The sequence below is a fragment of the Mobula birostris genome, chromosome 13 (assembly GCF_030028105.1).
Source record: "Mobula birostris isolate sMobBir1 chromosome 13, sMobBir1.hap1, whole genome shotgun sequence".
Classification (NCBI taxonomy): domain Eukaryota; kingdom Metazoa; phylum Chordata; class Chondrichthyes; order Myliobatiformes; family Myliobatidae; genus Mobula; species Mobula birostris.
In genome coordinates, this window is record NC_092382.1 from 88920215 (window position 1) to 88947783 (window position 27569).

The window sequence follows — 27569 nt, forward strand, 5'->3', positions numbered from 1 at the left end:
AGAAGTCCAGGATCCAGCTACACAAGGCAGGGTGAAGGCCAAGGTCTCTGAGCTTCTTGTTGATACTTCACGCCTTCGTATGGCTACTGCTCTGCTCATGACTGCAAGGAACTGCAGAGAACTTTGGAGAACAGAGAACATCAGGGAAACTAGCCTCCCCTCCACGGACTCTTCCTACACTTCCCCTGAGTCGGAAAAAAAGGTCACGTACTCAAAGATCCTCACAACCCGGATTCTTGCTGCAAACCCACTCCCCCATCAGGGAAGAGATACAAAAGCCTTAAAGCACGTACCACCAGGCTTAATGACAGCTTCCTGTCTGTGGTTATAAGCCAAATGATGGTCTCCAGTACGATAAAATGGACTCGACCTCACAATATGATTCCGACATGACCCTGCACCAAATGTTTATCTGCACTGCACTTTCTCTGCAGTCATAATGCTTTGTTACAGTTATTGTTTTGTCGTATATCAGCTCAATGTACTGTAGTATTGTATTGATCTGTGCGGATGGTACGTCAGGCAAGATTTTCACTGTAGCTCAGTACGTGATAATAGTAAACAAATTCCCCATTTTAATTGTGTGGAAATATTAGACAGACTGAGCTTCTGCTTTGGAACCTCAGAAGGAAACTTAACTTGTCATTTCTGAGGAATGCAGGTAAATAGAAAAGGCTTCAATCTCGCATTACAATCTGCGGTAACTGGGATCAAGTGACCGGTGGTGGGTCTCCCATACCGATTATCAGAATCAGGTTTAATAGCACCGGCATATGTCATGAAATCCATTGTCTCTGCGGTAGCAGTAGAACCTAATTCATAACAATAGATTTTAACAACTATGAATTACAACAATATATACATCAAATAGTTAAATTATACAAGTAGTTGTCACGAACCCCGTGACAGGAATAAAGAACCAGCAGAAATGGAAAACACTTTGGAGCCCAGTATTGCTATTAACTAATAATATTTATTAGTAACTACGCAATACATTAATATAAATGTAGATAAATCAAGCCGGTTAGCAATGATTATAAGTAAGTATATCAGTAAGTGTGGAAATATATGTATGAAAAACCAAACTTCTTTAATTCTAGGGGTAAAAAGATACAGTCTTATGATGATGAGTAAAGTTCAGTTCAGTTTGTGGTATTTAGTTCAATAGTGCTGGAGGGAGAGAGAGGGAGAGATTTGATTCTTCAGGTGAGCTGACGCCGTCGATCTTCTTGTTGTCCTTTGAAATCCTTTAAAAGTCACCGGCTGTGACTTTAACAAAGGGAACAGGTTTTCTGTAGTGGAGCTATCCCCCAGGCGAGGGTGGACGCATGAACAGCTCCCTACCAGTCAACCCTTTTCCTCTTTCCACTGCAAGAGTGATGGATCGATCTGCCTGATCAATCCTCCAAAACCCACTTTTCCTGAGGGAAAACAATGCTTATTCAGTGTCCAAACATGTGTCTGAGGACCGTATCATCTGACCTCCTATTTATCTCACTGTACTGGGTACCACCTGTCATTCAAATAATCCCTCCTTCCTCTCTCTGTGAAAGAAATGCAAGCAGACAAAAATCCTTGACGAAAGTGTCAACAACCTGCCGAAAATCATAACATCGAGTGTCCATTAAGTATCACCGCCTTCGGTCACCATAACAACTTACGAGCTGCTCGGTGCTGTCTCCAACTCCAACTCAGTAGAAATCCAAAGTTACTTCCAGCCATTAATTTTCGTCTCTCTCTCTTTTACAAACAAGCTACCGGTGGTAAATAACTCTCTCTCTCTTTTCAAAAGCACAGTTAATAGGGGTAGACGAGCACAGTTCATAGGGGTAATTCAGGGTCCCGTCACAGTAGTGCAAAAATAAAAATAAAAAATGTAATAAACTCTTTTAATTGTGTGCAAATTCTGGAGCAAAGCTTAACTGAACCGTACACATTTATGAGAATCTCAGAAAATTAGAAAATGCTAAATTCTCATATGAATGGGTCATATACCCAGAAATATTGGCTGCACTTTGGCGGGTCGAAACAGTGGTATAGACCATAAGACCGTAAAATATTGGAGCAGAAGTAGGCCATTCGGCCCATCGAGTCTGCTCCGCCAATCAATAACGAGCTGATCCAATTCTTCCATTCATCCCCACTCCCCTGTCCTTCATGCCATACCCTTTGATGCTCTGGCTAATCAAGAACCTGTCTATCTCTGCCTTAAATGTACCCAATGACTTGGCCTCCACAGCCGCTCATGGCAGCAAATTCCACAGATTTACCACCCTCTGATTAAAGTAATTTCCCGTATCTCTGTTCTAAATGGACGTCCTTCAATTCTGAAGTCATGCCCTCTTGTCCTAGAATCCCCTACCATGGGAAATAACTTTGCCATTTCTAATCTATTCAGGTATTTTAGCATTCTGAATGTTTCTATGAGATCCCCCTCATTCTCCTAAACTCCAGGGAATACAGCCCAAGAGCTGCCAGACCTTCCTCATATGGTAAACCTCGCATTCCTGGAATCATTCTCGTGAATCTTCTCTGAACCCTCTCCTATGTCAGTATATCATTTCTAAAATAAGGATCCCAAAATTACACACAACAGCCCGTGTGAACTCATGAGTGTCTTATAGAGCCTCAACATCACATCCCTGCTCTTATATTCTATACCTCTAGAATATAAGAGGTATAGAATATAAGAGCAAGAATGAATATGCCTTCTTCACCACCGACTCAACCTGTAAGTTAACCTTCAGGGTATCCTACATAAGGACTCCCAAGTCTCTGCATCTCTGCATTTTGAATTTTCTCCCCATCTAAATAATAGTCTGCCCGTTTATTTCTTCCACGAAAGTGCATGACCATACACTTTCCAACTTTGTATTTCATTTGTCACTTCTTTGCCCATTCCCCTAAACTATCTAAGTCTCTCTGCAGGCTCTCTGTTTGCTCAACACTACCCGCTCCTCCGCCTATCTTTGTATCATCGGCAAATTTAGCTAGAAATCCATTAATACCGTAGTCCAAATCATAGACATACATCGTAAAAAGTAACGGTCCCAACACAACTCCTGTGGAACTCCACTGGTAACCGGCAGCCAGCCCTTATTTCCACTCTCTGTTTTCTGCTGACTAGCAATGCTCCACCCATGCTAGTAACTTCCCTGTAATTCCACGGCCTCTTATCCTGCTAAGCTGCCTCATGTGCGGCACCTGGTCAAAGGATTTCTGAAAATCCAAGTACACTGTATCTACTGCATCCTCTTTGTTTACCTAGCTTGTAATTTCCTCGAAAAAAATGCAGTAGGTTTCTCAGGCAGGATTTTCCTTTCAGGAATGCCTGCTGGCTTTGGCATATCTTGTTATGTGTCTCAGTTGCTCCATAATCTCATCCCTAACAATTGATTCCACCAACTTCCCAACCACTGATGCCAGGCTAACAGGACTGTAGCTTCCTTTCTTCTGCCTCCCACCCTTCTTAAATTATGGATAACATTTGCAATTTACCAGTCATCCGGTAGAATGCCAGGAGCTGTCAATTCTTGAAAGATCATCGTTAATGCCTCGGCAATCTCTCCAGTTACTTCCTTCAGAACCCGAGGGTGCATTCCATCAGGTCCAGGAGATTTACCCACACTCAGACCATTAAGCTTCCTGAGCACCTTCTTAGTCGTAATTTTCACTGCACAAACTTCACTTCCCTGACACTTTTGAATGTCTGATATACTGCAGATGTCTTCCACTGTGAAGACTGATGCAAAATACTTGTTCAGTTCCACTGTCATCTCTGCATCTCTCATTACAATATCTCCAGCGTCATTTTGTATTGGTCCTCTATCTAAGCTTGACTCTCTTTTACCCTTTATATACTTAAAAATATTTCAGTATCTTCTTTGTTATTGTTCTTTGCTTTCTCTCAAAATTCATCTTTTCCTTCCAAATGACATTCCTAGATTTCTTCTGCAAGTTCGTAAAAGCTCTCCAATCCTCTATCTTCCCACTAGCTCTGGCTTCCTTGTATGTCCTCCCTTTTGCTTTTAGTTTGGCTCTGACTTCACTTGTTAGCCACGGTAGTGTCCTTCTTCCGTTTGAAAATTTCTTCTTATTTGGAAAATAATCTGTCTTGCACTTCCCCCATTTTTCGCAGAAACTCCAGCCATTGCAGCACTGTTGTCCTTCTGCAAATGTCCCTTTCCAGTCAACTTCAGCCAGTTCCCCTCTCATGCCATTGTAATTTCCTTTATTCCACTGAAATACCGACAGATTAGATTTTATTTTTTTCTTCTCAAATTTCAATGTGAACTCGATCATATTGTGATCACTGTTCCCTATGGGTTCCTTAACCTTAAGCTCCCTTATCACCTCCGGATCATTGCACAACACTGAAATCAGCGCAGCCGATCTCCAAGTCCGCCCTGACCGGAAAAGCTGCATCTGACTTTGAGGATGACCAAAATCAGCGCCTTGCAGCAGCAGGAGACCGACGCCACAAAGCTGTGTCTGCACCCATTCCAACAACCGCCATTCCATGTCCAAACTGCAACCGCTTGTGTGCTTCGGCCTTCCGCCTCCAAAGCCACATGAATATCCATAGATGACTGCACAATGTCTTGTCTTCCTCGGACCCCGAGAGCCAACCACATACCTACCTTGTGCACAGGGCCTTGCAGCATTATTTGTCTACTAACCTACCTTTCTGATATCCTTGGGCGTTCAGCTCGCAATGGCAGCTATCCTTTAGCCAAGTTTCAGAGAGGGCCACAATGTCATATTTGCCAACCTGTAGCTGAATTTCAAGATCGTTCATTTTATTTCTTATGTTGCGTGCATTCAAATCCAACACTTTCAGTCCAGTTTTCACTGTTTTAACTGCACCACGCCTCTATTACCCTGTAAATCATCCCACTGGCTGTGATTAAGCCTCATCTCCTGCCTTTCCTTAGGGGTTTGTGTTGGCAATGTTTCTTAGAAGCCGAATATTGAAAGGACTACATAGAGAGGTCTTGGACAGCGATAGTATCTGGTTATCACAATGCCATAAATACAACTTAAATATACAAAAGATAGGCTTGCTCCGCGGCTTGAGATTCTAAATTGGAGAATGGCGCTTTATTCTCAAAATCCTCATAGCGCACAGTGACTGTACACTGATCCCAGCAATGGAACCCGCCACTACCGTTAAATGCCAGGAGGGACATAATAATCAGAAAGTCTCTAGTCGCAGCCGTGTAAATAAAATGTGCTCTCAGTGGGTGTGTGGCGCATGCTCAGAATGCGAAGGAGACAGACAAACTGAGCCAAGTCACAGACTGACGAAGGGGAGGAATGATCCATTTTGATACAGAGAGGGAAACAGAGAGTTTGATATTGTGTCTGATGCTGGAACTGTAGCCAGTTAGAAAATGAAGTCTTGTTCCACCAAATTGTTTTGAGCTGTGACAGTGTTTATATCAGAAGAAACCATGGGGACAAAAATTACCTGAGTTGAAATGTTGTCTTTCACCCACTGATGAGCTATGTAAACATTTAACAGTGTAGAAGAGTCAAAGGATTTGTGTATGGGAATCTCAAACACAACAGCCCGTTCGTTCCGCTGTATCTGTCAGTTCACCAGCGCTTGAATGCCGCCGATCCTTGAATGTGGAGGCTGAGATGCTGGAGAAGACAGCGCCCCACTCGCTACAAGGAGAGCCTGATCACGTGTCCATGCCCGTGATCTGATTGGATACATTGCCATGACGTTAAAGCAGTGTGACGTCATTCACTGGCTCTCATTTTGGAAGGGATTCAGTTGGCCATCGCAGATTCATCCTCCCGCCACCCCACTAGGAATAGGGTTCCCCTTGTCCTTACTTACCACCCCACCAGCCTCCGGGTCCAAAATATAATTCTCCATAAGTTCCGCCACCTCCAATGGGATCCCACCACTAAGCACATCTTTCCCTTCCCCCTATCTCTGCTTTCCACAGGGATCGCTCCCTACGCGACTCCCTTGTCCATTCGTCCCCCCACAACCCTCCCCACCGATCTCCCTCCTGGCACTTATCCTTGTAAGCGGAACAAGTGCTACACATGCCCTTACACTTCCTCCTTCACTACCATTCAGGGCCCCAGACAGTCCTTCCAGGTGAGGCGACACTTCACCTGTGAGTCGGCTGGGGTGATATACTGCGCCCGGTGCTCCCGATACGGCCTTCTACATATTGGCGAGACCTGACGCAGACTGGGAGACTGTTTCACTGAACACCTACACTCTGTCCGCCAGAGAAAGCAGGATCTCCCAGTGGCCACACATTTAATTCCATGTCCCGTTCCCATTCTGATATGTCTACTCACGGTCTCCTCTACTGTCAAGATGAAGCCACACTCAGGTTGAAGGAACAACACCTTATATTCCGTCTGGGAAGCCTCCAACCTGATGGCAGGAACATTGACTTCTCAAACTTCGCTAATGCCCCACCCCACCTTCTTTATTTATTTATTTATATACACACATTATTTTCTCTCTCTCCTTTTTCTCCCTCTGTCCCTCTCCCCTTGCTATCCTCTGGGCTTCCCCACTCCCCCTTATCTTTCTCCCTAGGCCTCCTGTCCCATGATCCTCTCATAACCCTTTTGCCAATCAACTGTCTGGCTCTTGGCTCCATCCCGCCTTCTCCTATCATTTTGGATCTCCCCCTCCCCCTCCCACTTTCAAATCTGTTACTAGCTCTTCTTTCAGTTAGTCCTGACGAAGGGTCTCGGCCTGAAGTGTTGACTGTACCTCTTCCTAGAGATGCTGCCTGGCCTGCTGCGTTCACCAGCAACTTTAATGTGTGTTGCTTGAAATTCCAGCATCTGCAGATTTCTTAGTGTTTGCAGACACACCAACAGCTTCGCACTGGGAAGCGGCCGTTCATTTGCTCCGTGTGTGCGAAGAGACTCATTCAGTTAACCCATCTTGTGATGCTCCGGTGAGTTCACAATAAATAGAGACCCCATTTCTGTCCAGAGTGAGCAAAGAGTTTTACTCAATCATCTCAGCTGCTGCAACATCAGCAACTTCACATCAGGGAGGAAGTTCAAATGAGCTCTGTGTTAAATGTTTAACCATCACGGTGACTGAGGGCAGCTGCAGGTTCATGAGGGACTGTTACTATCAGATTCTGCAGTTCTTTCGGCTGCTCATCGCACCCAGGACTGAACCCTGGTCACTGAGCATTGGAGGAGTCTGTTCTGCTGATGTTAGCCTTAAACTAGACTGATGTTTATTATTGTGGTTCTGTGAAAGATAAATCAGTTCTGTATCAAATCCCGTGTCTCAGATACTTACTGTCTCTATCACACTCACAATGTACACTAGAGAGGCCACTCGGCCCATCTGGTCCCTGGAAATGTTTCTGTTCCATACCTGTATTTTAAAATCTATCCCTGCCGTTCACCTCTCAGTCTCCCTGTGAAGACAGGTTGCAACCGGTCACCACTCCGTGGGAGAAGAGATCTCCCTTGAATTTCATGGAATCATAGAAATCTACAGCACATTACAGACACTTTGACCCACAGCGTTGTGACGACCATGTAACTTACTCTAGAAACTGCCGAGAATTACCCTGCCGCATAGCCCTCTATTTTCCCGAACTCCGTGTACCTAGTCTCTTAAAAGACCCTGCTGTATCTGCCTCTACCACCGTCGCTGGCAGTGCATTCCACACGCACACCACTCTTTGTGAAAAAAAAACTTAGCTCTGACATCTCCTCTGTGCCTATTTCCAAGCAGCTTAAACCTATCCCCCTCGTGTTAGTCGTTTCAGCCCTGGGAAAAAAGCCTGCGGCTATCCACACAACCAATGCCTCTCATCATCCTATACACCTGCATGATTGTCTCCAGGCTGAATAACACGATGAGCTCGCTGTGGTTTTGACGTTCTTCAAGGCTCTGGACGAAGTTGGTTAAACTCCTTCCCCTCTCTTTCCAACGTTTTGTGTCATTTTCATTAATTTCAAAGGACTGTGCTTCAGACAGCTGGGTAGTTGCAATGCGCTTCTCAAGCCTGACAGCAGACTAGCGAATGAATTTTCGATAGCGCGGAGTCAGAAAGAGTTGGCAGTATGATTCAGGGCTTTGGGGCTCCAGAGAATGATGGGGTCTAGAGTTTACGAGGAGGAGGAGAAATCAGATCAGCAGGATATGGCTCCAAATTAAAGATCAGAAACACTTGGAAACTGGTTGAATGAAAAAAAAGGTGGTTAATTTCTACGAATTACTGGTGGAAATCAACAGATCAGGCAGCAAATGTGGAGAGGAATAAATAGACTACGTTTAGGCCGAGCTCCTTCAGTATGCTTAGCCTGTGAACTCCGCCGCTTATTTGCTGCCTGAACTGCAGAGTTCCTCCAGCATTGTGTGTGTGTGGGTCTCTGTATTTCCAGCAACTGCAGAATCTCTTACATTTGTAAGAGGATTGTACTTTGGCATCAGATACACGGAATACCTGTTGATATTGAGCAAATCGTTTATGGGATCCGCTTTCTGTGTTAAAACAGCTACTGAGTACTCTACGCAAAAAAAAAACTGAGGTTTGGACATGGAACCGAAGCTTGCCGGAACATTTAATGGCACCGTGATTACCTAGAAAGCTCTGCATAACAATTTTCGCCGTCGCCGAAGCACCGATCAAATGCGCAGGCGTCAGGTTTGATGTTTGTTCCCGAATATCGCGCATGCGCGCAGTACACTAAAGGCCTCGGAAAATCGGTTCCAGGTAAGAGACAGTTTGCTGGTGGGGATTTTCAACACCGAATTCGGGAGAATTGCTGTCAGCTCCGAACACCGTGGCCCGTAATCCCGGGACAGTCCTGTTCTCTTCCCTCTCTCTCAGCCCCACGATTCGCACACGGGCCCCGGGGAGCTTCCGGCTGATGAGGGAATGGGAACCGATGGATCTCTCAGACAGAGCTGAGCTCCAGCTGTCTAAATGCAAGGATTGGGAACTCGGAGAAAAGGAACAAAATCTTTTACATCAGCAGTTGAGAAAATCACCTTTGTTCTACCTCCGATCACAAACGAGAGAACATCTGCAGATGTTGAAAATCCAAGCAACGCACACAAAATGCTGGAGGAACACAGCATCAGTACTCTTTTCCATAAATGCTGCCTGGCCTGCTGAGTTCCTCCAGCATTTTGTGTGTGTTGCTTCTTCTACCTGCTCTTGTTCTGGACTTTTCCACTCGTGAGAACATGTTTTGACCCATTCTCTCTGGGTACATAATGATATCAAACACCTTTGTCCTGGGCAACAAGTAGCTTTCACATCACAAATGTGCCGGACAGAGTACTGCCCTTCCCTTCATATTCATTGGCATTGCCATCAATAAGCTCAGCACCGTCAGTCACCTGGGGGGAGGGTTCAGGGGTAATATGTACGATACAGAAACTGTGTGTATTGTGGTGATGCGAAAGTTGCTGGAGAATTTGCAAGTGGGAGGAAGTGGAGTGATATTTGGAAATCTGACTTTTAAAAGTGTCATTTAGCAAGCAAATCAGATATGGACGATGTGCAAAAGCTGGAGTGAGAAAATTCTTCCTAACCCTCTACAGGCCTGCTACGTAGGTTGTGTGAGAATGCAGATGAACTTGATCAAACCCAGAGGATATCAAACTTCTTATTGACAGTGATTTACTAGCTGTTAAAATGAATACCTCTCTATTTAAAGTTCAGTGTGCACATATTGTTGTCACTGGGTAAAAATTGCACAGCCCAAGATTTTTTGACACACTGCTCACTACAAATTGGATGGGACATTGGTGGGAAGGTGGGGAGACTTCCAGTGTCCTTGACACCCTCACCTACAAGATGTGCATCCAGCTGCAGCTTGTAACCCTGCACGTTAGGGAGTTTGAGCTGGAAATGGATGAATTCCAGATCATTTGGGAGTTGGAGGGGGTGATGGATATGACATGAAGAGAGTTGAGTTACACCCAAGGTGCAGGACACAGGAAACTGGGTGAGAGTCAGGAAGGGGAATGAGGTTAAATAGCCATCGCAGAGTACTCTTGTTGCTATCCCACACAACAGCAGGTGGAACAATTTAGAAACTGTTAGGGGGGATTACCTAGCAGAGGAATGTCAAAGGGCTGATAGGGGATTTGTTAGTTAGGGAATTAAAACTAGCAGAGGTCTAATATCCTAGTGGTAAGGCTTGCTAGCTAGTGCTAGTGTGTGGCAGGGGATGGTGGTTAAATTAAAGTTGCAAGCGGGATTGGAGCCAGAATGTGAGAACAGATGGTGGAGAGGGTGAATTGAAATGACTTATATCCTTAATATACATGAGGAGTAGAAATCTTTACATTACTTCTCCATCTAAATGTGTAATTTCTAGTAACTTATAATAAATAGTACACAGGACAGTCATTATAACATAGAAATACAATTGTATCAGCAGGAATTAATCAGTCTGATGGCCTGGTAGAAGTAGCTGCTGTCCAGGAGCCTGTTGGGCCTGGCTTTTATGCTGCGGTACCATTTCCTGGAGGGTAGCAGCTGGAACAGTTTGTGGTTGGGATGTCTCGGATCCCCAATGATCCTTCAGGCCTTTATACGCACCTGTCTTTGTATATGTCCTAAATAGTGGAAAGTTCGCATCTACAGATGCTCTGGGCTGTCTGCACCACTCTCTGCAGAGTCCTGCGATTGAGGGAAGTACAGTTCCCATACCAGGTAGTGATGCAGCCAGTCAGGATGCTCTCAGTTGTGTCCCTGTAAAAAAATTCGTAGGATTTGGGACCCCATCCCAAACTTCTTCAAGCTTCTGAAGTGGAAGAGGTACACAGCCACATACCACACAGCCGGTGTGCACAGACCAGATGAGATCCTCGGTGATGTTCATGCCGAGGAACTTAAAGCTGTTTACTCTCTCAACTCCAGATCCATTGATGTCTCCATTCCTTCTGTAGTCCACAACCAGTTCCTTTGTTTTTGTGACATTGAGGGAGAGGTTGCTTTCTTGACACCCAGACAGATGTTGTTCACACAAAGTCAGCAATCAAACGGTTGAGCATGGTGCGATGAATGTGCTGAGCTGTGTATATCACAATGCAAGAAGCATCGTAGGAAAGCCAGATGAGATCAGGACAGGGAATTATGATATTGTAGCCATTACTGGGACTTGGTTGCATCCAACAGTCTGAGGGATTTAGAGGAACAAATTTCTAGAGAGATCGCAGACCATGCCAAGAAACATGTGTTGATATAGTAAGTGATCTTAACTTTCCAAATATTGACTGGGTCGACCATACTGGAAAAGGACTATCTGGGGTAGAGTTTGTCAAATGTGTCCTTCATCAACATGTAGAATTCCCAATGTAGAAGTGTGCAATAAGCTATTAGGAAATGATCCAGGGCTAGTGACAGAAATTAGTGTGGGGAACACTTTGTATCTGGTGATCATAATGCCATGAGATTCCAAGTAAATATGGAAAAAGAGAGGTCTGGACCACGGGTTGAGATTCTAAATTGGGGAAAGGTTAATTTTGATGGCATCAGAAAGGGTCTGACAAGTGTGTTTTGGGACAGGCTGTTTTCTGTCAAAGGTATACTTGGTAAGTGGGAGGCCTTCAGAAGTGGAATATTGAATGTGTAGAGTTTATATAAGCATGCCAAATTAAAAGTTGAAAGGTAACTGGTGCAGGGATCCTTGGTTTTCAAGAGATATTGAGGTCCCAGAGATCTTGTTCCTCTAAATTCCTCAGACTGTTGGGTGCTACCAAGACTCATTAATGACTGCAAATCATAAATCAATGCCCTGAGCATATCTGATTTTTTTTGTAGTTCTCTTCTGTTGGTTTTAAAAACTTTCCAATAGTTTTTGTTGTATTATTTGCCCTCTCTTTGGCTTTTATGTTGGCTTTGGCTTCTCATTTCAGCCACGGTTGTGTCCTCCTGCCTTTCCAATGCTTCCACTTCTTTGGGATGTATCTACCATACACCTCCCAAGTTGCTCCCAGAAACACCAGCCATTGCTGCTCCATCGTTATTCCTATCAGTTTCCCCTTCCAATCAAGTTTGGCCAGCTTCTCTGTCATAGAAACATGGAGAAATTCTGTGCAGAAACAGGCCATTTGTCCCCTCTGGACAATGATGATAACATTTAAGCTGTCTGATGCAACCACCTGCACCAGGACCATAACCCTCCATACCCCTACCATCAAGATACCTATCCCAGCTTCTCTTAAATGATGAAATTGATCTGGCATGAACCACTTGTGCTGGCAGCTCATTCCACACTGTCACAACCATTTCAGTGAAGAGTTTTCCCACATATTCCCCTTAAATTTTCACCTTCACCACTTACCCATGACCTCTGGTTATAGTCCCACCCAACTTCAGTAGAAAAAACCTGCTTGCATTTACCCTCATAATTGTGTATACTTTGAACAAATCCTCAAAGCAATGTATAATTTCCTTGTTTATGTTCAGAGCCTTTCTTACGTGTATAAGATGATGAGGAGCATTGATCGTGTGGATAGCCAGAGATTTTTTCCCAGGGCTGAAATGGCTAACACGAGGGGGCACAGTTTTAAGGTGCTTGAAAATGTGTACCAAGGGGATGTCAGAGGTAAGTTTTTCACACAGAGAGTGGTGTGTGTGTGGAATGCACTGCCAGCAACAGTGGTAGAGGCGGATACAATGGATCTTTTAAGAGACTCTTCGATAGGTACATGGAGCTCAGGAAAACAGAGGGCTATGTGTTATGGAAATTCTAGGCAGTTTCTAGAATAGGTTACATGGGTCAGCACAACTTTGTGGCCTGAAGGCTCTGTAATATGTTGTAGATTTCTATGTTCTATGTTAAACAGCGAAACAAGATTGGCTGTTCTCCAATCCTCTGGTACCTCCCCCTGTCACCAAGGATGATTTAATTATCTCTGCTAGGGGCCCCGACAATTTCTGCACTTACCTCCCGTAGGGTCCGAGGGAGCGCCTTGTCATTCCCTGGAGATTTATCCACCCTAATCTGCCTCAGGATAGCAAACATCCCCTCTTCTTTAATCTGTACAGGGTCCACGATGTTAATGCTGTTTCCCACACTTCGATAGACTCTGTGCCCATCTCCTGAGTAAATAGAGATGATCTTCCCCATCTGCTTTGGTTCCAAACACGGATTACCATTCTGGTCTTCCAGAGGACCAACTTTGTCCCTTGCAATACATTTGTTCTTAATTTATCTCTAGAATCCCTTAGGATTATCCTATGTCTTTTTTGTGAGGGCAAACTCATGCCCTCTTTTAGACATCCTGATTTATTTCTTATGTGTTCCTCTTGCATTTCTTATACTCCATAAGAACCTGCCTGCCTATCCCTGTTATGCAACTTCATTTTGTGCTTCACCAGGGTCTCAATATCTCTTGAAAACCAAGATTCCCTACAGTTTCTATCTTTACCTTTTATTCTGACAAGCATATACCCACTTTGTACTCTCAAAATTTCACTTTGAAGGCCTCCCATTTACCAAGCACACCTTTGCCACAAAGCAGCCTGTCCCAGTCCACAGTTGCCAGATCCCAGTGTCATAATTCCAGGTGTTGATCCATGCCCTGAACACATCCGCCTTTCCTACGCTGTTCCTTGTATTGAAATATACAGGACTCAGCATATTCACTGCACCATGCTCAACTTTTTCATTCCTGACTTTGTCTGAGGACAGAACAACATCTGTCTCCACAACCTCTCTACTATCTGTTCTGTTATTCAGTTTCCCATTCACCCTGCAATTTTAATTTAAACTTCCCCCCACTACCCCCACCTCTTGACATGCAGTTCCATCACCCCTTTGGCTTTCATCTCCCCAATCAATAAAAAGGAGTTGCATACCAGGTTCAGGAAAATAGGAACAAATGGGATACTTATGAAGTTCGAGCCTCAGCTGTGGCAGCGTGTTTGTGTCCTTGAGCAAGGCACTTAACCACACATTGCTCTAGTGTCTGTGCGAGGAGTGGCGCCCCACACAGACTTCCAACCTGCACCTTGTAAGGCATGAAAATGCCCGATGCAGGCCTCTCATGGTCTGAGTCGACGTTCCTTCCTTCCTTCCTGTGAAGTACAGGAAATTCAACACTTATGAAAGAAATAAAAGAAGGCATGAGGTTGCCCCAGCAGACAATGTTTAGGAGACTCCTCAGGGATTCTGCAGACATGTTAAGAGCAAAAAGGTTGCAAGGGAAAAAATTAATCCTCTGGAACATCAGAATGATAATCCATATGAGGAGACAAAATAGATGGGGGAGATTGTTTTTTTGCATCTGTATTTACTCAGGAGGTGGATACAGAGTCTACAGAAGTGAGGCAAAGCAGCATCAACTTCATGGACCCTGTACAGATTACAGAGGTGGAGGTGTTTGCTGTTTTAAGGCAAATTACCATGGATAAATCCCCAGGGCCTGACAAGTTGTTCCCTGGGAACCTGTGGAAGACAAATGAAGAAATTGTCGGGGCACAAGCACAGATAGTTAAATAATCCTTAGTGACAGGTGAGGTACTGGAGAATTGGAGGACAGCCAATGTTGTTCTGCTGTTCAAGAAAGGCTCTAAAAATAAACTAAGAACTTGTATGTTGGTGCGCTTGACATCAGTAGAGGGAAAGTTATTGGAACGTATGTGCAGAAACCAGATATCTAAGTATTTGGATAGATGTGGACTGATTAATGATGGGCAGCATGGCTTTGTACATGGTAGGTCATGTCTAGGCAATCTTATCGAGTCTCATGAGGAAGTTATCAGGAAAGTGGATGAACTCAAGGCAGTGGATGTTGTCTACATGGACTTTAGCAAGGCACTTGACAAAGTCTCATATGGGAGGTTGGTCAAGAAGGGTCGGTCACTCAGCATTCAAGATGAGATAGTAAATTGAATGAGACACTGTCTTTGGGAGAAGCCAGAGTGTGGTAGCAGATGGTTGCCTCTCTGACTACTGGAGATCTGTGGCTAGTGGTGTGTCACAGGGATCAGTGCTGGATCTGTTGTTGTTGGTCATCTATATCAGTAATCTGGATGATAGTGTGGTTAACTGGATCAGCAAATTCATGGATGACACCAAGATTGGTGGTGTAGTGGACAGCGGGGAAGACTATCATGGCTTGTAGTGCGATCTGGACCTGCTGGAAAAATGGGTTGTGAAACCAAAAAATGGAACTTAATGCAGACAAGTGTGGGGTGTTGCTTTTTGATAGGACATAGGCCGTACACAGTGACTGCTAGGGCACTGAGGAGTGTTGTAGAAGAAGGGGATCTGGGAATACAGGTCTATATTTCACTGAAAGTAGTATCACAGTTAGATAAGGACAGAAGTTAAAAGATGATTTCTCTCTCCAACTTAAGTTGACCCTCAGTGTAACAGTGTGATGTCAGATCACACCTCGGTGACTAAAGTGATCTGGTGTGAAATGTTGTCCTTCACCCACTGATGGATTTTGTAAATGTTTCTACAGGTTAAAAACAACAAGGAATTTATCTACAGGGATCTCGAACACAACACACCTGTTTTTCTGTCTCTGTCCAGATATTTAAGAACTGGAGTAAAAGATTCACTCGATCATCCTTCCTGCTCAGACTGTGGGACGGGGTTCACTCTATCATCTGACTGAATGGCACACCCGTCATTTTACACAGGGGAGAGGCCATTCACCTGCTCAGACTGTTAGAATGCATTCACTCGGTCATCTCAACTGAAGGTACATCAGCAAGTTCACACTGGGACAAGGCCATTCACCTGTTCTGTGTGTGAGAAGAGAGTCAGTCGGTCTTCCCACCTGTGGACACACCAGTCTGTTCAAACTCAGCAGAGGTTGGTCATCTGCTGAATTTCTGGGGAAGTATTTACTCGGTCATCTGACTTAATGGCTCACCAGCGAGTTCACACCACGGAGTGGCCGTTCACCTGCTCAGACTGTGGGAAGGGATTCACTCGGTCATCCGAACTACTGGTACACAAGTCAGTTCACACAGGGGAGTGGCCATTCACCTGCTTAGACTGCGGGAAGGGATTCACTTGCTCATCTAAACTGAAGGTACATCAGCGAGTTCACACTGGAGAGAGGCCGTTCACCTGCTCAGACTGTGGGAAGGGATTCACTCGATCATCCCAGCTACAGAGACACCAGCGAGTTCACACTGGAGAGAAGCCGTTCACCTGCTCAGACTGTGGGAAGAGATTCACTGAGTCATCCAGCCTACAGAGACACCAGTCAGTTCACACTGGAGAGAAGCCATTCACCTGCTCAGACTGTGGGAAGGGTTTCACTTGCTCATATAAACTGAAGGTACATCTGAGAGTTCACACTGGAGAGAGGCCATTCACTTGCTCAGACTGTGGGAAGGGATTCACTGGGTCATCCCACCTACAGAGTCATCAGCGAGTTCACACTGGGGAGAGGCCGTTCACCTGCTCAGACTGTGGGAAGAGATTCACTGAGTCATCCAGCCTACAGAGACACCAGTCAGTTCACACTGGGGAGAAGCCGTTCACCTGCTCAGACTGTGGGAAGGGATTCACTTGCTCATATAAACTGAAGGTACATCAGAGAGTTCACGCTGGAGAGAGGCCATTCACCTGCTCAGACTGTGGGAAGGGATTCACTCAGTCATCCCACCTACAGAGTCATCAGCGAGTTCACACTGGGGAGAGGCCGTTCACCTGCTCAGAATGTGGGAAAGGATTCACTCGGTCATCCCAACTGCTGGCACACCAGTCTGTTCACACTGGGGAGAGGCCATTCACCTGCTCAGTCTGTGAGAAGAGATTCAATCGGTCATCCAACCTACAGAGACACCAGCGAGTTCACACCAGGTTGAGGACATTCACCTGCTCAGACATTGGGAGGAGATTCTCTCAGCCATCTCCATCAAATGTGCATCATTGAGTTCACACTGGGGAGAGGCCATACACTGCTGTGAATGTTGGAAGGGATTCGCTCAGTAAACTAAACTTGTGACAGACTACCGGGTTCACAGTGGGGAGAAAGTTTCAATAAGCTGCATGCTGAATATTTGTCCATCACCGTTGCTGAATGCAATTTCGAGAGTGACTGTTGGTGCTGAACTCTGCAATTACTGCTGCTGCTCACCACACCCAGTTCTGTACCATCAGCACCCAGGGCATGCCCTTTTCTCACTGTTGCCATCAGGTGGGAGATACAGAAGTCTGAAGGCACACACTCAGTGATTCCTGAATGGACTTTGAAAACTTTGGACACTTTTTAATATGCAGCATTTCTGTTTTTATGCATTTTAATCATGTATTCATTATGCATAATTGATTTACTTGTTTATTTACTGTTGTAATTTATTTATTATTATTTTTTTATTACCTATGCCAAAATATGTACTTCATTGAACAGCTGCTGCTGAATCAACAAATTTCACTTAAAATGACGGCGATAATAAACCTGAAACCTGAAACCCTGGTCACTGGGCATGGGAGGAGTTTCTTCTGCTGCACATTCACCTTTAATGGGACTGGAGTTTAATATTCTGGATCTGAGACAAATAAATCAGTTCTATTTTAAACTCTGTCTCCAGTACTTAGTGAATTTATAACACACCCTGTGTACAATGGAGAGTCAACTCAAGCTGGCTGGACCCTGCCAGTGATTCAGTTCCATGACAATCCTTTTCAATCCTCCCCTGTTGTTCCCCTCTCGCTCTCCCTGTGGTGATGGGTTCCAAACAGTCTCCACTCTGTGGGTGAAGAGGTTCCCCTTGAATTTTCTGCAGACTGAAGAAGTCAAGTTGAGTCAGTTCTTTCTGACCTGTTCTTCATTCCTTAAATCTCTGGGCTGAGGAAGAATGACATTAGTAGTTAACCTTATTCATGGCTCATTTCCACATTATGGGTCATCTTCCCTGCCTCTGAAGTGTTAACACAGAATAGCGTACAGCACAATACAGGCCCTTCAGCCCACAATGTGGTGCTGAACATGCCCCTACCTTAGAAATTACTAGGGTTACCCACAACTGTTTCTAAGCTCCATGTACCAATCCAAAAGTCTCTTAAAATCCCCTATAGTGTCCGCCTCCCCCACTGTTGCAGGCAGCCCATTCCACACACTCAGCACTCTGTGCGTACAAATCTTACCCCTGACATCTCCTCTGTACCGACTCCCTGTGCCCTCTTGTGGCAGCCATTTCAGGCCTGGGGAAAAGCCCATGACTATCCACACAATCAATGACTCTCATCATCTTATACACCTCTATCAGGTCACCTCTCATCTTCCTTTGCTCTAAGGAGAAAAGGCTGAGTCACTCAAATTATCTTCATGAGGCCTGCCCCCCAATCCAGGCAACATCCCTGTAAATCTCCTCTGCACCCTTTTGTTTCCACATCCTTCCTGTAGTGAGGTGACCAGAATTGAGCACAGTACTCCAAGTGGGTTTTGACCAAGGTCCAATATATCTGCAACATTACCTCTCAGCTCTGAAATTCAGTTCCACGATTGATGAAGGCCAATACACCGTATGCCTTCTTAACCATAGAGTCAACCTGTGCAGCTGCTTTGAGTGTCCTATTGACTCGGACCCCAAGATCCCTCTAATCCTCCACAATGCCAAGAGTCTTACCATTAATACTACATTCTGCCATCATATTTGACCTACCAAAATGAACCAGTTCACACTTATCTGGGTTGAACTGCATCTGTCACTTCTCAGCCCAGTTTTGCATCCTATCAATGTCCCACTGTAACCTCTGACAGCCCTCCATACTATCCACAACACCCCCAACCTTTGAGTCATCAGGAAACTTACTAACCCAACCCTTCAATTCCTCATCCAGGTTACTTCTAAAAATCATGAAGAGTAAGGGTCCGAACAGATAACTGAGGCACACAACTGGTCACTGACCTCCTAGTTGTGCCCAGCTGGGGATCAGCGTTTCTGGATTTGATGTTGTGCAATGAACCGAATTAGAGCACTTAAGGTAAAAGAACCCTGAGGGGCAAGCGATATTAATATAATTGAATTCACCCTGAAATTTGAGAAGGAGGAGCTAAAGTGAGATGTATCAGTACAACTGTGGAATAAGGGCAATTACAGAGGCATGAGAAAGGAATTGGCCAAATTTGCTTGGGAAAAAGAAAACACTGGCAGGGATGACGACAAAGCATCAGTGGCTGTAATTACGGGAAGCAATTCGGAAGACACAGGATATATATGTTCCAAAAAGGAAGAACTATTCTAAAGACAACATCATACAACCACGGCTGATGAGAAGGCAAAGCCAACGTAAAAGCTAAAGAGAGGGCAGATAGAACATAGAACAGTACAGCACATTACAGGCCCTTCGGCCCACAATGTTGTGCCAACCCTCAAACCCTGCCTCCCATATAACCCCCCCCCCACACCATAAATTCCTCCATATACCTGTCTAGTAGTCTCTTAAACTTCACTAGTGTATCTGCCTCCACCACTGACTCAGGCAGAGCATTCCACGCACCAACTACTCTGTTGAGTAAAAAACCTTCCTCTAATATCCCCCTTGCACTTCCCACCCCTTACCTTAAAGCCATGTCCTCTTGTATTGAGCAGAGCACAAGATAACAGAGCAAAAACTGGTGGGAAGTTAGATGATTGGGAAACTTTTCTGAACAAACAAGAGGCAACTAAAACAGTAATTAAGAAAGAAAAGATGGAAAACGAAGCTAGATAATTCCATTAAAAATGATACCAAATGTTTCTTCAGATACATAAAGTGTAAGAGAGAGGCAGGAGTGGATATTGGACCAGGGGAAAACAATGCCTGGGGGAGGGAGGCTAGTAAGAGGGGATCAGGAGATGGACAGGTATTGATAAATATATGAACTGAATAAGTATTTCAGATCTGTCTTCATTGTGGAAGCAACCAACGGGAAGGTGGAAGTCTAGATGTCAGTGGTCAGATGTGTGTGAAGTTGCCATTACTCGAGAGAAGGTTCCTGGGAAACAGAAAGGTCTGAAGATAAATAGACTAATAATAAATAATAATAATAAATAGACTAGATGGTGTACATCCCAGAGTTCTGAAAGAGTTGGCCAAAGAGATTGTGAATGCATTAGTAATGATGTTTAAAGAATCAGTGGAGTCTGGTATGGTTGTGGAAGACTGCAAATTTGGAAATGACATTTCACTATTCAAGAAGGGAAAGAGATAGAAGAATGGAAATTAAAGGCCAGTTTTTCTGACCTCACTGGTTGGGAAGGTATTGGAGGCGGATGTTGTGGATGTGTTTTCAGGGCATTTCGAGGCACGTGATAAAATCGGCCATTTTCAAGGGAAAATCTTGCCTGAAAAGTGTGTTGAAATTCTTTGAATTTATTGAAGTTGTAATGAGCAAGATAGACAAAGGAGAATCGGTTGATTATGTGCACCGGGACTTTCAGAAGGTCTTTGACAAGGTGCCACACATGAGGCTGGTTAACAAGTTATGAGCCCATGACATTACAGGAAAGATTCTTTGCAGGAGGCAAAAAAAAACAATAAAGGGAACATTTTCTGTTTGGCTGCCGGTGACTATTAGTGTTCCACGGGACTTGGATGGCAGAATTGACAGGTTTGTTGCAAAGTTTGCCAATGATATCAAGATAGGTGTAGGGCTAGGTAGTTTTGAGGTAGTAGAGAGGCTACGAAAGTCCTTCAACAATTAGAGGAATGGGCGTAAAGGTAGCAGATGGAATACCGTGTAGGGAAGTGTATAGTCATGTACATTGGGGAAAGGAATATCGGGGTAGACTATTTTTCAAATAGTCAAAACTTGGGAATCCTTGTGCAGGATTCCCTAAAGGATCATTTGTAGGTTGAGTCAGTGGTAAGGAGGACAAATGCAATTTCAAGAGGACTAGAATATAAAAACAAGAACTTAATGTTGAGGCTTTGTAAAACATTGGTGATGCCTCACTTAGAATATTGTAAGCAGTTTTGGGCCCCCTATCTTAGAAAGGATGGCTTAACACTGGAGTCAGTTTAAAGGATTGAATGTCTTGTCATATCATATAAAGACCGTTTTATGACTCTGGGCCTGTATTCACTGGAATTCAAGAGAATGAAGGGTGATATCATTGAAACCTATCGAATGTTCAAAGGTCTCAATAGCTTGATGTGTCCCGTGGTGGGAAAGTCTAGGACCAGAGGACACAGTTTCGGAAAGAGGGGCATCCTTCTGAAACGAAGATGAAATTAGCCAGAGAGCAGTGAATCTGTGGAATTCGTTGCTACGGGCAGTTGTGGATGCCAAAATCTTATGTCTAGGGATCGTCCATCTAGAGACAATATGTCAACATATAATAATTATTGTGTCTGAGCTCCAGCTGGTAAAACTTGAGGTGCAGGCATCTCAAAGCACAATCATTTCTCCTTTTGTTGGGAACTTGTCTGCTCAACTTGTCGCGGGATGTCTTCTATGGAGGGACATGAGTGGTTAACATGATCTTCTGTAGTGACCATTTCTTCAATTTTCCAGATTGTGTTTTCAGTTGTTTAATGGTGTGTACTTCTTATTAGTTTTAGACATGTCAGCATGGAGTGCTGAATCCTGGTTTCATTGAGGAAAATATTTTACTTCACTCCTCCCCCTCTCCCAGTTTCTCCGATGAAGTACCACCTTGTACTTCTTCCCCCTGCACTTCTTACCCTGACTCTTACTTGCATTGTTTTCCCCCAAGATGCCAATACTTCAAGAGTATTGGGGACAGAAATTAGTATAGATGCTATTACTAAGGAGAGAATGTGCCTTGGAAGCTGAAGGGCCTGGAGGTAGATAAGACTCCCGGACCAGATGGTGTACACCCAAGGGTTCAGAAAGAGGTAGCTGAAGAGTTTGTGTGGACATTAGAGTCGTAGAAAACTACAGCACAGAAAAATGCCATTCGGCCAATCTGCTCTGTGCCAACCCACCAATCTGTTGAATTCCAACAACCTCTACCAGCACCATATCCACTCCCACCCCACCACCCTCGTACCAGTCCCATCGATGTCCCATCTAAACTTCTCTTAAGTGTTGATATCGACCCTGCCACTTGCTCTGGCAGCGCACTCCACATTCCCTCCACATCTGAATGAGGAACTTCGCCCTCATGTTTCTCTTAAAGACTGAGTCATGATCTTTCAACGATTACCAGATCTGGGAATGGTTATGGCAGACTAGAAAGTTGTACATGTCACTCGAGTCTTTAAAAAGAGAGGTGGGGGGCAGAAGAATGGAAATTATAGGACAGTTAGCCTGACCTCAGCAGTTGGGAAGATATTGGAGTCCATTAACGGTGAAGTTTCAGTGTACTGTACTTGGAGCGCATGATAAAGTACGGCCAAAGTCGGCATGTTTTTCCTCAGGAGAAATCTTTCCAGGCAAATATGTTGGAATTCTTTGGTGAAATAAGAACGGCGGTGGATGTTGTTTGTCTGAATTTTCAGATGGTCTTTCACAAGGTGCTGCCCCTGAAGCTGCTTAACAAGGCCACAGCTCATGGTATTTGATGCCTCTGTGCCTGTTCCCGCTGGAGCTCCGAATAATGGTGGGGGAGTTCCCGAATAATGAAAAGCCAAAATAAAGAGGATGTGGAGAGGATGTTTCCCACAGTGCAGAAACCAGGACCGGGGGCATACCCTCAGACTACAGGAAAATCAATTTAGAAGAAAGATGAGGAGGAACTCTTATGATATTATGTTTATTCAACACGGCCGTGTCTAATCTATGCTTCAGTGCCCATTCCCCTCTATCTCCAGCTCAAATGTACCCAGCCAGCCGCCTTCACAACCTCGGGGCAGTGAATCTAAACAAAAAATGTACATTCAACTGAGCTAGATAGATAGATAGACACTTCACTGATGCTAAAGGGATTTACAAGGAAGGTTTAGAATTCCAGAAATTTCCATACGTCTCCTGATGAGTGGCCCTTTTCGATCCCTGTCCGTTTCTCTCCCACTGATCAACAGAGGTATCAAAGAGTCCGTCCCATTCCCTCGTTTATCTCCACCGTCTCAATCCCTGGTTTCTATCCCAGTTTAGCTCCCCATCTCTCTTCCCTCCCCTATTCCCTCCAATCTCTCCCCTCTGTCATTCTCTCCCATGCCTCTTTCAGCCCCCTCACTCGCTTTCTGTTCGCTTCTCACCCACGTCCATCTCATTTCCCGCCATTCTCTCCCTTCACTGGTTATTGCCCCCATCTCTCTCCCCTGTCACTCGTCTCCGCCACTTCCATCCCATCTCTCCTCAGTCTGTCCCACTAAGACTCCTACAGCCTCTTGTTTCTCTCTCCCTCTCTTTCACAACCACCACTCAGCCTGTTCTTTCTTCTCTTTTTCTCCATCCCCACCCTGTTAGGTAAATTGAAGGGAATAAAGGCAGATAAATCCCCAGGGTCAGATGGTCTGCATCCCAGAGTGCTTAAGGAAGTAGCCCAAGAAATAGTGGATGCATTAGTGATAATTTTTCAAAACTCTTTAGATTCTGGATTAGTTCCTGAGGATTAGAGGGTGGCTAATATAACCCTACTTTTTAAAAAAGGAGGGAGAGAGAAACCGGGGAATTATAGACCGGTTAGCCTGACATCAGTGGTGGGGAAAGTGCTAGAGACAGTTATCAAAGATGTGAGAACAGCACATTTGGAAAGCGGTGAAATCATCGGACAAAGTCAGCATGGATTTGTGAAAGGAAAATCATGTCTGACGAATCTCAGAATTTTTTGAGGATGTAACTAGTAGAGTGGATAGGGGAGAACCAGTGGATGTGGTATATTTGGACTTTCAAAAGGCTTTTGACAAGGTCCCACACAGGAGATTAGTGTGCAAACTTAAACCACACGGTATTGGGGGTAAGGTATTGATGTAGATAGAGAATTGGTTGGCAGACAGGAAGCAAAGGGTGGGAATAAACGAGACCTTTTCAGAATGGCAGGCAGTGACTAGTGGGGTACCGCAAGGCTCAGTGCTGGGACCCTAGTTGTTTACAATATATATCAATGACTTAGACAAGGGAATTAAATGCAGCTTCATGTCATCCGCATTAAGTTTGCGGATGACATGAAGCTGGGTGGCAGTGTTAGCTGTGAGGAGGATGCTAAGAGGATGCAGGATGACTTGGATAGGTTGGGTGAGTGGGCAAATTCATGGCAGATGCAATTTAAAGTTGATAAATATGAGGTTATCCACGTTAGTGGCAAAAACAGGAAAACAGATTATTATCTGAATGGTGGCCGATTAGGAAAAGGGGAGGTGCAACGAGACCTGGGTGTCATTATACACCAGTCATTGAAAGTGGGCATGCAGGTACAGCAGGCGGTGAAAAAGGTGAATGGTATGCTGGCATTCATAGCAAGAGAATTCGAGTACAGGAGCAGGGAGGTACTACTGCAGTTGTACAAGGCCTTGGTGAGTCCACACCTGAAGTATTGTGTGCAGTTTTGGTCCCCTAATCTGTGGAAAGACATCCTTGCCATAGAGGGGGTACAAAGAAGGTTCACCAGATTGATTCCTGGGATGGCAGGACTTCCATATGATGAAAGACTGGATCGACTAGGCCTATACTTTCTAGAATTTAGAAGATTGAGGGGGGGATCTGATACAGACGTATAAAATTCTAAAGGGATTGGAAAGGCTCGATGCAAGAAGATTGTTGGGGAAGTCCAGAATGAGGGGCCACAGTTTGAGGATAGAGGGGAAGCCTTTTAGGACCGAGATTAGGAAAAACTTCTTCACCCAGAGAGTGGTGAATCTGTGGAATTCTCTGCCACAGGAAGCAGTTGAGGCCAGTACATTGGCTATATTTAAGAGGGAGTTAGATATGGCCCTTGTGGCTACGGGGATCAGGGGGTATGGAGGGAAGGCTGGGGCGACGTTCTGAGTTGGAGGATCAGCTATGATCATACTGAATGGTGCTGCAGGCTCGAAGGGCCCAATGGCCTACTCCTGCACCTATTTTCTATGTTTCTATGTTACCCTCTCTCTCCCAACCTCTCTCTGCCCCCTCTCTCTCTCCCACTCCCACTTCTCCTTCTGTCCTTCTCCTTCTTCCTCTATGTCTCTGTCTCTTTCTCTCCCTTGTCTGCTTTATCCAACTCCAAATGCCAGTAAGTTCCGATGTCACCATCGCACATTGAAAGGGGTGGGATGCTACCCTGGAGTGAACACGGGCCAAGATTCAGTGTCAGTCTGTAAAGGCGGGGTGGGGGTGTTTGTAGACAGGAAGGGAAGACGAGAAGTGAGAGTGAGCAAAAGTTTGGGTGAGTGGAGTGAGAGAGGGAGGTGATGAAGTGGGAGGGTGTGAGCAGGAGAGGAGGAAAGAGAGAGTAAGAGAAGATGATGGAGAGAAGCAGAGAGGATGGTGTGCTGAGGAGGGAGAGGATTGTGAAGGGTAGGGAGAAAGGGAGAGACAGATATGCTGAGCGCACTATGGAGAAAGGAGGGAGCAAGATGTTGAGGGAGCTGCGCACACTCAGTGTTGAGGGAGTTCTATTCCCTCCGTCCCACTCACAGTAACTCTTCTAAAGATGTTTTTGCATCAATGAAAACAGTATTCAACACTTTGCGATCATGTACTATTCTGAACTGAAATGAAACCTCAACCCAGAAAGATGAGGAAATCATCACAATAGAACAATTATTCCCTTTGGGGTCAGTTACGAGTCCTAAGATGGCTTTAGGAACAAATAACACTCGCTAGGGGGCGTTCAAGGTTCTCGTCTGGCAGCTCATTCCATATCCCCATCACTCTCTGTGTGACGAAGCCCCACATAATGTTCCCTTTAAACTTTTCCCCCCTCACCCTTAACCCATGTCCTCTGGTTTTTTTTCTCCCCTTGCCTCAGTGGAAAAAGTCTGCTTGCATTCACTCTATCTATACCCATCATAATTTTATATACCTCTATCAAATCTCCCCTCAGTCTTCTACGCTCCAGGGAATAAAGTACTAACCTATTCAACCTTTCTCTGTAACTGAGTTTCTCAAGTCCCGGCAACAACCTTGTAAACCTTCTCTGCACTCTTTCAACCTTATTTATATCCTTCCTGTAATTTGGTGACCAACACTGAACACAATACTCCAGCAACACACATCAAAGTTGCTGGTGTACGCAGCAGGCCAGGCAGCATCTCTAGGAAGAGGTGCAGTTGACGTTTCAGGCCGAGACCCTTCATCAGGATTCGGCCTCACCAATGCCTTATACAACCGCATCATAACATTCCAGGTCTTATACTCAATACTTTGATTAATAAAGGCCAATGTACCAAAAGCTCTCTTTACGACCCTATCTACCCGTGACGCCACTATTAGGGAATTTTGTATCTGTATTCCCAGATCCCTCTGTTCCACTGCACTCCTCAGTGCCTTACCATTAACCCCGTATGTTCTACGTTGGTTTGTCCTTCCAACGTGCAATACCTCACACTTGTCAGTATTACACTCTATCTGCCATTTTTCAGCCCATTTTTCCAGCTGGTCCAAGTCCCTCTGCAGGCTCTGAAAACCTTCCTCACTGTCTACTACACCTCCAATCTTTGTATCATCAGCAAACTTGCTGATCGAATTTACCACATTATCATCCAGATCATTGATGTAGATGACAAATAACAATGGACCCAGCACTGATCCCTGTGGCACACCACTAGTGAAGGGCCAAAAGGCCTGTTTCTGTGCTGTAGTTTTTCTATGGTTTCTATGGCTCTTCCTACCTTTGTCATTGGTACCAACGTGAACCAAGACTTCTGACAGTTCACACTCTTCCTTCAGAATACTCTGCACCCGATCCAAGACATCCCGTACCCTGGCACTTGGGAGGCGACACACCGTGTGGGTAACTCTATCTGTTTCCCTCACTCTGGGATCCCCTATGACTACCACGTTCCTCATCCTTCTCTTTCCCTTCTGCTCCGCAGGACCAGACTCAGTGCCAGAGACCCGATCACAGTGGTCGTCCTCTGTCAGGTCATCCCCCTCAACAGCTTCCAAAACGAGATAACGATTACTGAGGGGGCTGGCCACAGGGGCGCTCTCTACTATCTGAGCTCTTCCCATCCTTTCCCAGACTGTCACCCACTTATCTGACCCCTGCAGCCTCGGGGTGTCTTATTCCCTGTAGCTGCTCTCTACCTCCTGTTCACTTTCCCTAACAAGCTGTAGAACCTGAGTTTGTCACAGCCTTGATGAATTCGAGACAGTTCTCAGCGGCGGTTCACACTACTTTTGTTTTGTTCTTGTGAAGACAAACATTATTCCACACATGAAGTATACCCTGGGCCCTCGGTTGTGTTCAGAATCAACTGGCAGCTTCAAGCCTGAATTTTCAATCAGGGCCAACTCGGCGTCAGTTAACTGATCACATAAGCCTACTGAGGTTAAATTAAAATGGCATGTACGAACAGATTCTATAAATGTATTCATGATTTTTCTTCAAAAGTTACAGTAAAATAACTGAGTATGTTCTTCATTCTTTCTCGTGTTCGTGCGAGCGGGTGTGTTAACAATTCTCGAATTGGAGAAATCGGAAAAAAAGCGACAAGGCAAACTTTAACGCTGTACATGAGTGAGTTTGTTTTTGTTTTTGTTATTTCATCACTTTCCCTCTGAACTTGAGAGAGAGAGA

General features: G+C 44.9%; 1 protein-coding gene across 1 annotated transcript in view; it reads left to right on the plus strand.

The window, feature by feature from the left end:
• LOC140207134 (uncharacterized) overlaps positions 1 to 27569 on the plus strand; it is a 174884-nt gene that overhangs the window by 66654 nt on the left and 80661 nt on the right. Inside the window, exon 3 of the mRNA XM_072275467.1 lies at positions 15996 to 16734. Coding sequence (XP_072131568.1) covers positions 15996 to 16734 — 739 coding nt within the window. The remainder of the gene's footprint in view (positions 1 to 15995; positions 16735 to 27569) is intronic.